This window comes from Struthio camelus, chromosome 3 (genome assembly GCF_040807025.1).
Source record: "Struthio camelus isolate bStrCam1 chromosome 3, bStrCam1.hap1, whole genome shotgun sequence".
Classification (NCBI taxonomy): domain Eukaryota; kingdom Metazoa; phylum Chordata; class Aves; order Struthioniformes; family Struthionidae; genus Struthio; species Struthio camelus.
In genome coordinates, this window is record NC_090944.1 from 31,290,458 (window position 1) to 31,304,259 (window position 13,802).

The window sequence follows — 13,802 nt, forward strand, 5'->3', positions numbered from 1 at the left end:
TCTATTACTCAAGCTAGAGGAATACACAGTTTTGCGATTGAACTGTATTTTTTGTGCAGCCTATTTGTCTTTGCTGTTCAGGTCAGATACAATGAGACAGATACTGAGACAGGTCTCAGTGTTCGTGTAATTGCCACTAGAGAACAAGGTATTAGCAGCTGACGGGAAGGTGAAGCATGTTAAAAATACTTGTCAGATTTGAGACCTAGGAGGTTTGCTTCACAGCTCTGCTATATATGTACCGGATTATCTTCGGGACTTGGTTCTTTATCGGTGATTAGGGCTCATAGAACTCCCCTGCTTTGCGTGACATAATAAATACATTAAAGAGTTTTAGAAGCTCAGATTCAGTCATTAAGGTCATATATATTACTTTTAGATGCTTACATGGTTAAGGTATGATTAGGTTTTATTTACTTGGAGAGGTCACGCTGAATAATGTCAGTTGATTTTTATGATAAGGCTCTTCACGTTGAATGATGATGGTGTTAAGCCCTGACTGTTATTGGTAATTAGATTTGCCACTCTGTGTCTGAATTTAATAGTTTGTATTCTAATAGTCTTGAGATTTTACTGCTTATCACCTAATAGTTTGCATGCGTTTTTGCTTTTTCTTTCTGTATTAGGTTAGATTATGTTAATAAATCTAATTTGGAGTTACGCTCTAGTATGGCTACTCACCTTTTTATTGATAGTAGCCAACAAAGCTCTTGTTTCCTGAGATCATGACAGATTTCCCATTTGCTTTAGGTTCAGAACCTAGGGATTGATAGTGCTGTTATAAGTATTTGTGTACTTTGGATCTGTGAGTATCATATAACCTAAGGTGAGCTACATTTGAACTACTATGGCTCAGATTTTTCGGGAGCATTTAACTGTTGAGACCGTGAGTTTGATTTGCTATAGAAACAACAAATGGAGTTAAGGCAGAAAGTCTTTTTTTCTTTTATAAACTTTAAATTGATATATGGGCGTGTTTGCTTGTGATTCTATTTCTTAAACTAGGATTTTAGATTCATGGGACTACATTTTTGGTGTTCTACTGAAATTTCAATGTTCTATTTAAGTGCTGTTGTAAAAAAAAAAAAAAAAAAAAAAAAAAAAAAACCCAACCTAAAAAACACCCACATGCTTTTCTTAGGTGTCTATGGAAACAGGAGCAGCGTGTATAACCAAGTTGAAAGACACACATAGAGTGAGTGTTGTGATGGTGCAGCTGTGAAGTACTTTGCTTACATAAGAGAATGTGCAGGAAGTTTGTAGTTCAGCCTCTAAAAATAAAATCTCATCTGCTTTATCTCTGGCTTTAACACTGGTAAAGAATTTTCAGAAACAAGGAATTAGAGGTAAGGAGAAGCTTCCCTGCATCTCAGGCCGTTGGGGTGATTTGTCAAATTCTGTGCAAGAGAAAGTTTAAGTACAGTGAGGAATTTTTATCACTGGCCTTCTAAGTGAAAGCTAGGTATTTTGTTTCAAAGTACTTTACAATGGGCATTAGTATCAATTGCTAAATGAATGAGAATATTCTCAGAGGTCCTTTTCATAATCTTTTCCCCAAGTCTGCTTATCAATTGCTGTAAGAGATGGCTTATATATGAAAAGGTCATATGAGTGTATTCTTTTCCTGCTCTGAGAAAATTAGTTTCACTAGACTTTTTTTGGGAGGGATGTTCTTCCTCTGTTGTACAAGATCTGTTAAACTCTCTACTGCTGTGATGATATCCTTTGTTATTTTGCATTCCAGTCTATCTGTAGAAGCAGGATCCAGTATCCAGGTATTGGGGAAGAATTTCTGAGTTTCAATAATGAAATCTCAGGCCTTAATAATGGTTTCTGGGTTTCCCTCTTTAAATTCATACTCAAGATATTCAGAGAGCAGGAAATTATTTTACTTCAGGTATAATACTGTCTCTGAAACAGGCTCTATTCTTGTCCTTCTCAAAGGTGGGCATCTTAAACTGAGCAGTGAGACGCTCTGTCCGCCTACTATTCTGTTGTGTAAAATCAGTGGAAAAATTCCCAGGATAAGCAACAAGTCGTATTTAAAGAAAAAAAGAAATTAACAGTTCTGATTGCACTTACAATTTTTAAATATATTATTTCAACTTTTTTAAAAAAGATATTTACTTTAAACTGTTTCATGAAATGTCTAGTTTATTATGAACTGATCAAGAATTCATCTAGTATCATGAACTGATCTGCTTTCCAGAACACTGTACAAATTTCTCAGGTTTGAATGCAGACTTAAATGTTGTGGTAGGGGCCTGTCTTTTTATTATTTTGTCTGAGTGCATGATATTATGCAAGTTCCAGTTTGTTGTGCCTTTCTCAGACACGGCAACTTTTAAAGTTATCTTCCACATATATAACTTCTCCCCAGATCCCAGACGATTTTCTTGCTCAAAATGTGGTTTGAATCTTTCCCAGATTTCTTCTCTTCATTATACTTGAATCATTTAAGCTTCAGTATGCTGCCTGCATACACACAGATGGTTCAGTGGGAGGAAGAAATATGAGTACGCGCAGCCTCAGAAACCAAATCACAAGTGGCAAATCAAATTTGGGATCAATCAGCCTTCAGGGTGGTCTTTAAATCTGACATCTTCTTCAAGCATGCCTTTAACTTTTTGTTACTCCTCAATCACGCTGGAACCGTACTCAGGAAAATAGCCTTTTCCGGTTCCCATTGTGGTTTTCACATGTCACTGTTCACTATCAAATTTAATTTCATATAATATATTGTCTGACTTTAGAGCTCTATATGACTCAGAATCAATCAATGTAATCTTTAAAACAAACTTGAATTTCTGTGAAGCCTCAATTTTAACTTCATGTCAATACATTTGTTTCAAAGCAGTTTATATTGAGGTGTTATGTTTTTGAACTGCATGGGGAAAAACATCATTAATGTAATCATACTCAAGGCAGATCTTGTCAATATAAGTTATTCTGCAGTAAAAGAGATACTCAGAAGTATATCTATTAACAATTTTTGCCTTTAATATGATATATAATACAGAAATAGTTGGATGAGTAGTTGCAATATTGAGAGTGTACTGAATGAGGCTTTTGTTTCATTTGCATGTAATTTGGATTTATGTGATATTACTACATGAAAAAAATCCTTCTAATTTTGGAATAAATGGGAGTTTAAAACTGGAAGGGACATTATGTCTGGGTTGTCATGTCTGCCTCCCTAGTAATAGATGTTTAGTTTATAGGGGTCTGCATCTACTCCAGGCATTGTAACACTTTTTTTGGTCTTTAGTTGCATAAATCTGTCATAAATCTTTCACAAGAATCAGGAGGCCCAGCAAAAGCTAGTGGAAAAGGTGTGCAAGTAACATCACCACTGTAAATAAATCTCTCCTTTAGTAATTCACTGAAAGCAAGAATGGGGAATGATCAGCTCAGGATTAAACGTCCAACATGCCTGTGATGTCCACAAGAATTTAAAATTTAGAGGAGCCGGACCCCAGTGATGCCAGGGAAGCAGTTGCTTTGTGGATCACTGCAAAAGCAGCTGCCGCTGTGCTGGCCCGGCACAGCGAGAGCTGCAGGGGCTGGCTGCGGGGAGCTGCCGAGAGGAGGCAAGCGGCGCGGGAAGAGCTGTGTGTTGTCGGAGGCAGATCGGCTGCATGAAAGGGATCACTCCAAGGCAGTGAGAGTCTTAAATTCAGGTCGTATTTGTTATTGTCCCCAGAGCATGTCAAAGCAATGCTCCGAATAAGACAACTCTGCCCACGCACAGAGTGAACACACAGACACTTCTCCTACGTGCATATGCATGCACAGCTTCTACCTCCTACTTTTGCCTGAGCCAAGTCAAGCAGACTTTAACCACACCCAAGGAGTTTCCTACATGTTTTTTTTTTTTTAAGTAGCTTGATATAAATGCACTAAAGATTACTTCTGTCTGAGTTAATAGGAGTTACCTCAAGCCAAGCAGTAGCGGTGAATTTAAAGTTGTGATGCTAAGAATAGCACTAGAAAATAACCGGGCAAAATAGGTGTTTACTGTTGTACTCAAAAATATCTCAACTAAGGAGTAATTGCTTTTAAAGGCAGAATCTTCTCACCCTAGGTTCACTTAGCAGCAAAAATCAATTTAAACTTCAACCTTTTTTTTTCCCTTCTAAAGTAAGTGGGTGGTGGTGAATAGAGCTACCTTGAATAGATTTCATAAGGCTGAGCAAGGAAATATGTATTTTGCATCAGTTCCTCATTTTTGGTAATAAATTTGTCTGTAGTGAAGCAACAGGCCCTGAATTCCTCTTGAAAGATCTTAGCAACAAAGGAGTTGCTGAACAAATTCCTGCTAGCTTATGTGTGGCCAAGATTTCCCCCTGCATTTGTGGGTGGAATGCAAAGAACTTTACCTCCTGAGTCATATATGATTATTGGTTGTAGCGCACTGCATCTTTTTTTGCCCGAGCACATCATTCTCACAGGATGTTTACAGCTGGGAAGAACCTTCTTTAAACTTGTGGGGATTTTTCACATTGGAAAAATAAGTTGTTTTGGAGTTTGATAATTAGCAAGAGTGCCTTAGAAATGGGAAGGAAATGGCTTTATCGTTTGTAAAACCTTTCAGAATTAAAAAAGTCTGTACTAGGATGAAGCCAAAGGTTTTTCAGTGCTTTCCATGGAAAAAAAGAAAGAGTGAACACCCACCCCAAAACAGCCAGCAATGTAACAGTCAGGGAACGTGTGTAGGCTGAAGCAGGCAATCGTTGAGTAGAGTCTTTCTCCCTCTCTGGCTCTGAACTGAGAAACACATCTGATAAACTTTGTGTTAAAACTGACACATTTCTAGACTCAAGTGCCACCCACCTCCTTCACCCAGGAAAAAGCCCTACATCAAGAATTCCCAAGTAAATCAACTATTAAATAACATATTGTTAACTGCCGAGGAACTAAACAAGCTAATCCTATTTTAAAAGATGTTTTGATTAACCATTACAAGACCAAATTCAGAAATGAACTTGCTGTAACTTGTAACTCGTTATCTAGACATAAATCAAAGGGTAAATTCTGACAGAATTCTCTATTGATTGATATATTGTTCCTGATCTCTTATGCCCAGCTATTTTTCTGTGTTTCAGTCTGTGCTCACTAAGGACCTCCACGAAAGAATGATGGTAACCGTGATCATTGATCTGGCCTTGACTGACCAATTCAGTTTCTTCTTAGTTTGGCCATTTCTCCTTTAGAATGTCAGAGGATGGAGGCAGATTCTCTTGAATTATTTGTTCATTTGCTTTTTGGTTTTCTGTGCTAAAACCTTGATCTTTAATGAATGAGCTTGAAATGACTTAAGTACAGTTTTTCTGCACGATAGAATTTCAAATGCTAGCTTAGTTTGTTTATTTTGACACTCTTATTGCTCCCTTTTTATCTTGATTTTTTTAAAAGCTTATGAAATATGCATGATGCAGGCAAAATAGACTCAGGTGACAATTACTGAATCAAATTGAAGATTCATGCCTTATTCTCAAGGCTGGGACTTGGATATTTGTAAGAGCTTTAGAAGCTGCAGGCAGAGGATTGTGGAGGAAAGCTGCTGGAGGGACAATGGAGGTATGTGCTGCATGAGGAAAGCCCACCTGTGTAAGTAGATAAAGCTTTCTTTATGGCTTCAGTTGAAGGCTACGGCACAGGATCTAAGAGTTATCTGAACCCTTGCTATTACAGGTTGGAAGTTAGTGTCAGTTCTCTGACCTGCTTTCAATAATGAAGTGAAATCTCAGATAACTCTGTCTTTATGAAGCTGCAGAAAACGTTACTGCCCTTTAAGCTTTACAAATAATGTCGGTGAAATTCACTTGAGTGAGGGTATCCATCCTGAACAGGGGAATCCTTGCACACTTTCAGCTTTTCACAGCACAGTTCTAAATGTTCACTTGGCTCAGACCCTCAAGTATAAATTTCTGAAATAGTCATAGTACTTTTTTCAGTGTTGCAGTTTGGATTATTTAATAGTGGAACTTATAAACAACAGGTAAATAAATGGACTCCTGCCAAAAACTAAACTAAACTGCCAGTTACTTACAATCAGGCTAAATTTTATTTTGCAGAAATTCTCTTTTTGTTACAGAATTTGGGACAATAATGGTTTCATTTTGTGTCCCTTACAATGATGAACACATCATCATGGCTTTCAGCTAGATTTTCCCAGACTCCTATTAACTCTGAATGGTAATTTTCTTTGCAAGTAGACCCTTTGAAATCAACAGTTTGACGTGTCGAGGAACTAGCAATTCTGAGCCTTAATAAATTATAGTCATTGTAGACATTAGTTAGAAAAGTAGGTGCAAGCTAGCAGAAGAAGAAGGATACAGGGAGACGACTGTTTTTTGAATTTTCAGATATTGATTTTTCTGGAGTTTGGACTGGGGAAAGTCAAAATGCAGCTTAATCAAAGTATGCAGGCTACGGTTACTGAAAAGTGTTTCAATTTTTTTTAAACAAATCTGAAATACTCTGCAGAACATAATCTAAAAGCTCTTCCTCTTCGGTCTACTTCGGAATTATTTCTCTTTGTTGTATACAATAAATTGAATTATCTATTCTTACAGACTGATTTGATTGTGAGGATAAGAAAGGCTACATTGTACTCTTAATTAACATGCAGAACAGGCAAAGAACAATGGATGAAAGTTGCATCTATTCTCTGGCTGGGTAAATAGTAGTAAGTGCAGTTGTTCCCTGTTTAGTGCTCAAGGGCAATACACAGAAGTCTTTTTCTTTCTTTGTTTTTTACACTGATCACAGGAACAGGTTTATGAAATGGATGTGCTGCCTGCATCTAAACTGGAAAATCTGGTGTATCCGGGATGGGCAGCAAGACCCCTTGATGTGGCTCGTATTCATGCTGCTGAAAGGTCTTTTCCTGCAGGGCAGGTGGCCGCGTGCAACCCCCGTTGCTCCTGACGGGCAGGAGCTAGCTCCCGCAGCGCGCGGAGCACTTTCCTGGCTCCGGCCGAGAGCGTGCCAGAGCGCCCTAGCGCTCTTTCGCACTTCAGAGGCTGTTCAGCACCCTTCTGGTACTGGGTTATCTACTTGTACGACGGCTGTCTGGCGTTGCTTTTGGGCAGTGCTCTGTCTGCCTGTAGGCTGGGAGCGCATATCCAGCGTTATATTTAGGTTGTGTTCTTGCCAACACGGCCTTGAAATTGTTCTGCCTAGGGGAATTTTCTGCCCACCAACCAGCTTCCAAGACTATGACTAGCTAAGGGTAAGGGATCCACCGTTCGGGTGCTGAACTGTGTGAACTATATCACCTGAGGAGGTGTCCTGGAGGAGTAACGTAGTGCGGCTGCTGTCGTTCAGCCGGAGGGGAACCTGCTGAGCCCGGACGCGTCGGGCGGGGGGAGAGCATGTTGGCCATGCTGCTGCTAACACTGCGCTGCGCGTCGAAGAACAGCAGGGCTTTGCAACCTTTCTGCTTTTACACAGGCAGCGTATCCTACTAATTTTTCTGAGTTACAGTGTTACTTTATTAATGTAAGTAAGTGTACTTATTGATGGTCGAGGCAAAATGTTTCTGCTGCTGCTAAGATTTGGTGCTGATCTCGATGCAGATCCCTTTTCACTTAATTAGGATTGTAGTACAGTTGCAAGCGGTTCAGTGAGATTGCTGGTTTACATCAGAGTTCGGGTGTGGATATATGATCCAGAGGTGTCTTGTTGTCAAGGTTTAACAAATTACGAGCTTTAAACCAGTATGGTGAAGGCTGCAAATAACTTTTTTGGACTGCTCACATGATCAAAAGCAATCTTCGTGAAGGACATTTAAACGAATGTATTATAGAAAATCTGCTGGTTGATGCTAATGAAAAATTCAACGTCATTTAGAGATTTTAGGGAATTAGTCCTTGCTGAAGTCAGTGAAGCTTTGATGTTTGGCACAGTTATAGTGCATGCTTATTAAAATTACAGATAGTGTTCTCCTTCATAGCAGATGAACAACCTCTAGTCTTAACTGTAACTGTAAAAGGCAATAATACGTTGAACAGAAAGGAAATGCCTATGGTAACACCAGGATATGCACAGATAAAATAAAGTATTACACTGCTACCTATAATTTCCTATGGCGTATTTCCCAATTATCTGGCTGTGGGGACATGGAAAGCATATGGAGCAGCAAAGTAAAAGGGCCATAATGTACATATATAAATACACTGTTTTTCAGAAGTAGTGAAGGCCTAGCTGCGTATCAGTGTGTTAGTTGTTTTTATGATCTGGAAGGAGCAAAGCCTATTCTGATAAGCTCAAATTTCACACAATGTTAAGAAGTAGTGATCTATGTTAATAGTATTACCTTTGTCATGCTTTCCTCCTCTAACTGAGAATTGCACCTTTTTATTATATATAATCGAATGTTTTTATTCATTGCAGACAAGCTGTATATGGGACCAGGGCAACTGTACCATGATCTGCAGAACCTCTTACATGATTTGAATGTAGTTGGTCAAATTAGTCAATTAATAGGTGGCCTTAGAGGAAACTACCAGGTAATAAACCAAGCTGGATTTATTTTCAAATATACTCCTGCTGTGAAGTAGTATAGTTATCTCTCCCTCGGATCTCTCTGTAGAGAGTAAAATCATTTTTAACACCAGTAATTCATTTACTGTTAAATGTTTAGAGTTATAAGTAGATTACAGCTTTCTAATCTTGTTTCTTTCTATTGTTTTTGCGTGTAGGTGGATACTACAAGTATCTGCATTTGCTCAGTAGCTGCTAAGCTTATATGGAAACAGAATTACATTTTAGTCTTAAGAAATTGCTTTCTTACAGTCAGACAATGTAGTAGTAGGAAGGTCGGGGTTTTTTTGTTTTAATATTTCTGGAGAAAGCACTTAATGCCCATCCTAGCACATAATCCTGGCTTTCAGGGAGTAGCTGTACTTAAAACCAAGTGCAAATCATAAAAACATTGATGGATTTTCAGTGGAATTTTGAAAGTAATTTGCTTCAGCTTTATTCACATTGCTTTTTCAGCAGGTATTCTGGCAAATAGATATAGTAAGTTAACACTGAATTTCGAAGTGAGTTCTCCACAATCATAGGGCTTTACAAATTTGTTTTCTCTTTTGCCTTTTGGTTTACGTGTGCTTGGGTACATTTTTAAACTCCTGCCTGCAACTGTAAGGCTATAAATGTGTGTATGTGTTTGTGTGCACGCATGTGAATATGTATATGAAATATGTATATGAGTCTCTGTTATGATTACCCTCAGAGTCAAGGGCATTAAATAAAAAATCAAACTTGGTGAAAACATGCACTGTGAAGGAAGTTCATAGAAACAGCAGTTTTAGATAAAATTTTGCAAGTATTTGGAAACGAATTTCAGATGAATTATTGGGCATATACATACCACAGATCAAACATAAGACATTTAGCCACTGAAGTATACAACTGCATTTTGCACTTGTTAAATTTAAGCAATGTTCCAGATAAAGATGCATAACTTAGTTTAAACAATTTAGTTGAGGAATGAGGTCAGCTTCTTTGTTTTGGAAAAAAAGTTTCAATTTCATAAAATTCTAATTGTTTGAAATTACTGTACTTTTGTGTAGCAGTAGCTCACTACTAGTGATGCTTTAAGCATCACTCAAATATACTTACCCATGTGGTTACTTACTAGGCAGTCGGGGGGTTATTGTTTCAGCATCCTACCTAAACACATTCTCGTCACACAAAGACCTTGCATGATTGCCATGTAAATATTTTGACTCAAATATTTGAGTAAAAACATATTGGAAGTATAATTTATAGTTTTTTTCTGTGAAATTTTTTAGAGACAAAATTTGGGATGTCTTTAAACTATTAATTTGAAATGAAGTAAAAGTGTCATGCACACACTTGAAGCAAATTCATGTTTATTAGTCAGACAAATGTTTGGCAATATAACTTGTGTATCATCAAGGTGTGAACAATGTAAGAGTAAAACCATGGTATAAGATACGATATCACATCATTAAGGATATTTTTGAAATGCATTTACAAACCTGGCTAAATTATTCATGATTAAAATGCCAGTTTCAGGAATTGTTAGTTATGTGCAAAGATCACCTTAGTTAGCGTGCTGGAAATAAGCCAATAGGTTGGTGTTAACTCTAAACTTTTATTTTTTCAGAACTTAAACCAATCAGTAGCCCATGACTGGACATCAGGCTTACAAAAACTGATCTTGAAAAAAGAAGATGAAATCAGAGCTGCAGATCGCTGTAGAATCCAGCTACAACTTCCAGGAAAGCAGGACAAGTGAGTTGTAACCTTGATTCTGAAGTTTTCTGAATGCACTTATGTCTTAGGCATAGATGTATCAGGGAGGATTTGGGAATCTTTAGTTCTTCCTCCTCTTCACTCTCTACAGTTAGCCTCTGACTGCTCTTGCCATGTCATTACAAAGGCAATTTTCACTCATTTTGGAACATTGTAGACTTTTGCCGCATTGTAGGTTTTCTCCTGTTCCTCAGTGTGGTGTTCCACGTGTAAGAGTAGCTGTGGCAATGACACCTTATAGGGAGTAGCCACTGTTGTTGTACTGATTTACCAAAGGGTAAACCTTTCATATAATTTCATGCAAAATATGTCAGAAGAAGGGCATATGGCGTATTACATCACAGTCTGCATATTTATATCAGAGCTGTGTCTTTTGTAAAATATAAGAAAATAATGAGATTTCATCATTTGGCTCAGCATTTTTTGCCATGACTGTATCTCATGCTCATACTTCATTCAAGAATGACTTTTTTTTGTTTTTATTTTTTTCCTGTCTTGCAGGTCTGGGAGGCCTACTTTCTTTACAGCTGTATTCAATACATTTACCCCTGCAATCAAACAGTCTTGGATCAACAATTTACAAATGGCTAAGCTGGCCCTTGGTAATTCTTAGTTACTTGAACTATACTGTCGAGATAGTTCTCCATGTACAGTATGTTAACAGAAAATGAAATTATTTTGTGAAAGTGTATCTGAAGACGTTAAAATTGCAATACAGTAGATAGTGATTATATATAATTACAAGGTAATGATGTTCCAGAAAGGATGAGAGATTCATTATGAAGGAATATGTTTTCCACAATATGTTAATAGAGTCTGCCGTAATCATTGCAAGCTGGTATATCTACATCAGAATTAGTGAAATACAGTAGATGACAGAGAGGTGGAAAGTTACTCCATTATAAACTTATATCTTCAGATCTTATAAACTTTTCAAACATACGCCTTTCAGGGTCAAATTTCTCAGTCTTGGCTTAGGAATGATTTTAGCTAGAAGATGGCAGTAAAGCTATTGGGTTCATTTGTTTAGCTTTCTGAGCATGAAATATCTCATCATTTTAAAATAATGAGATATTTCCATAGGTGGATGCCTGAAACACAAGTTTGAGGTGGTGGGGGGCTTTTTTTTTTTTTAACATAACCCTGTCATCTTCACTGGAGAGATTGTCAGGAACAAGCCTGATATCAGTGGGAGCAAGAAGTAATGTCCTGTACGACAATGTTATTAGACTCCTGTATTTCCAAAGAAGCCTAATTTCAAAAGTTACCTGGCACTTTGTGTGCCTAAACTGAAATACATTTAGGATATGCAACTTGCAGAAAGCACCTGCTCAAAAGAAGATGATTTTTGTATCTCACTGAAGCCAGAGAAAATAAAAACAAAAAGGAGGAGTAGACATTTCAATCATTACAGGAGGAAGAGCATTATAATTATGATAAATAGTAGTCGTTAGTGATGTCACTTAACACTAGGCAGAGAAATGATGGTGTTTATAGATCATATTTGATAGTCTAAAATGAGATTTGGTAGCGTTTTTAAGCAAATCTGCCTGTTCTTTTAATATCCTACTGGCAAGATAATTAAGAAAATCTGACGAGACTGCTAAGAAAACACCCTTCCTATTTTGCTACTATTAGGTGTTCTTTTTTACATTAACATATATATGTGGTATACTGTATTGAATTTCTGCTCATACTTTTAAGCCATCATTTGTTCCTTCCAAAGCGTAGATGGCATGAAAAGGGCCTGATCAGTTCCAACAAAGTTTTATTCTGTTCTATGGAGGGAAGTAAGCAATTATTCAGTGAAAGTGCTGTGGGATATTTATTGTTTGTTCTTGCCGTTACAGCAGAGGATAACCTGTTAGGCTGGTTCTGTGTAGAAGAAGATGGGAATCAGATCAAAAAGGAGAAACATCCTCTCCTTGTTAGACACATGCCAGTGATGATGGCCAAACAGCAGGAGTTTAAGGTAAACAGAACTGTTATATGAAATAGCAATGTCTAAAGGATACCATACTGTAGATAGTTCTGTTAGTTTAAGTTCAGCCCCATTCTCTTGAATTACTGCTAATATATACCTTGCTGTAAGACCAACAGCAATGGAAACTCCAAGAGGGGTCACAGGAGTGCGAAATACCTGCCATCTTTGAGACACCAAGGAGCATAGTGTTTGCTTTTATATGGTATGATATCCAATTTCAGATGTAAGCTCAGCACTCAATGAAAATAAAGCTGCTAGGAATTTTGAATTGATCTTGAGGTTTCCCTGTCTTTGTTTGGAGTGCCAAAATAAACTGCAATTTACAATCAGAGTGTAGGAATCTCGTCACCAGTAGATCTCCTGTACTGGTGTAACTGTACTGACTCCTGCTCAAATTTCAGATTTTCATGAATGCACAAAGATCAAGAGTTTTAAAATAATGAAAATTTTATGGGGTCTTATATAAAAATGTAGTTCTATTCTGAAAGGGGATATAAAAAAGGTCTTAACGCCTTGGTTCCTATCTCTAAAGTCAAATCTACCACTGGCTTTAGTGATGAAAATAAATACAGCATGTCAAAGGGAACAGTGCTGGATACGATTTCTTGCTATGCATCAACAGGATTTCTTATTGAGTCATCAATCAGTCACTTATGCTTGTGCAAAAACACTGATGGGTTTAAGTTGTGTATGTATGGCCAGAATCATAATGCTGACGTTATCACATGGATACCACTTGAAGCCTGAATAAGTCTGCAGATCTTCGTTGCTAGGACAGTCTACACAGGAAGGAGGTTCAACTGGCAGCCTCATTTCAAGAATGAGCCTACAGGCCTGGACATTAGGGGAAAAGTAATTGCTGACTGGAAATGCATTTGAAATGTATAAGGGTATTAACTGGAGCCGTTCCTATGACACTGTTTTTCAGAGGAGCCCTGCAGTTTACAGCAATCAAAGTCTACTGAAAGTCTCCAGTCTCCCATAGAACCATAGCCATTCGTATCATATTAAACACTCAGCTTGGACTGTATTGAGCAATTTCTAAAGTCACCAGTGGCTAAATAACCCAACAAATTTAAATAAAATTTAAAATACATTATGTTTCCTTAGAGCCAGTGTGTTTGTAAGTCCTATATTTCCATGCCAGGTGCCGTGAAGGCCCGGATCCAACTCTGGTAATCAAGGTACAACAGGATCCGTTTGTTTTACAAGGAAATGAAAGCCTGTTGCCTTTACAGTTGTATAATAATCTTTACCATGGTCACCTTAGCAGAAGACGGTGCGTGCCCGTGTTTGCCCGAGCTCCAGGTCAGCTTTCCTAGTTCTGCAGCTCCTGCAGAGAGCATATGGCTGTGAGCCCGGCTGTAATTCCTGATGCTCCTAAGGCCTACATACTGCTGGCCAAAATCATCCAAGTAGCACTCTTGTTTTTCTGCTTCGGCTGTGGTTTGGCCCTGGGACTACAGCTCAGGAACAGGAAGAGACTGTTTGCTCAAGTGACCCAGCTTGTTAGCCGTCAGTATGC

The 13,802-nt window shown here is 38.0% G+C and overlaps 1 protein-coding gene across 6 annotated transcripts in view; it reads left to right on the forward strand.

Moving 5' to 3' along the window:
* The window catches only part of ARHGEF10 (Rho guanine nucleotide exchange factor 10), a 119,589-nt gene that overhangs the window by 70,786 nt on the left and 35,001 nt on the right, over positions 1 to 13,802 (forward strand). For all 6 annotated transcript variants that reach the window (XM_068937325.1, XM_068937321.1, XM_068937326.1 and 3 more), the window contains 4 exons: positions 8,401 to 8,516; positions 10,145 to 10,272; positions 10,795 to 10,895; positions 12,144 to 12,265. In XM_068937325.1, coding sequence (XP_068793426.1) covers positions 8,401 to 8,516; positions 10,145 to 10,272; positions 10,795 to 10,895; positions 12,144 to 12,265 — 467 coding nt within the window. The remainder of the gene's footprint in view (positions 1 to 8,400; positions 8,517 to 10,144; positions 10,273 to 10,794; positions 10,896 to 12,143; positions 12,266 to 13,802) is intronic.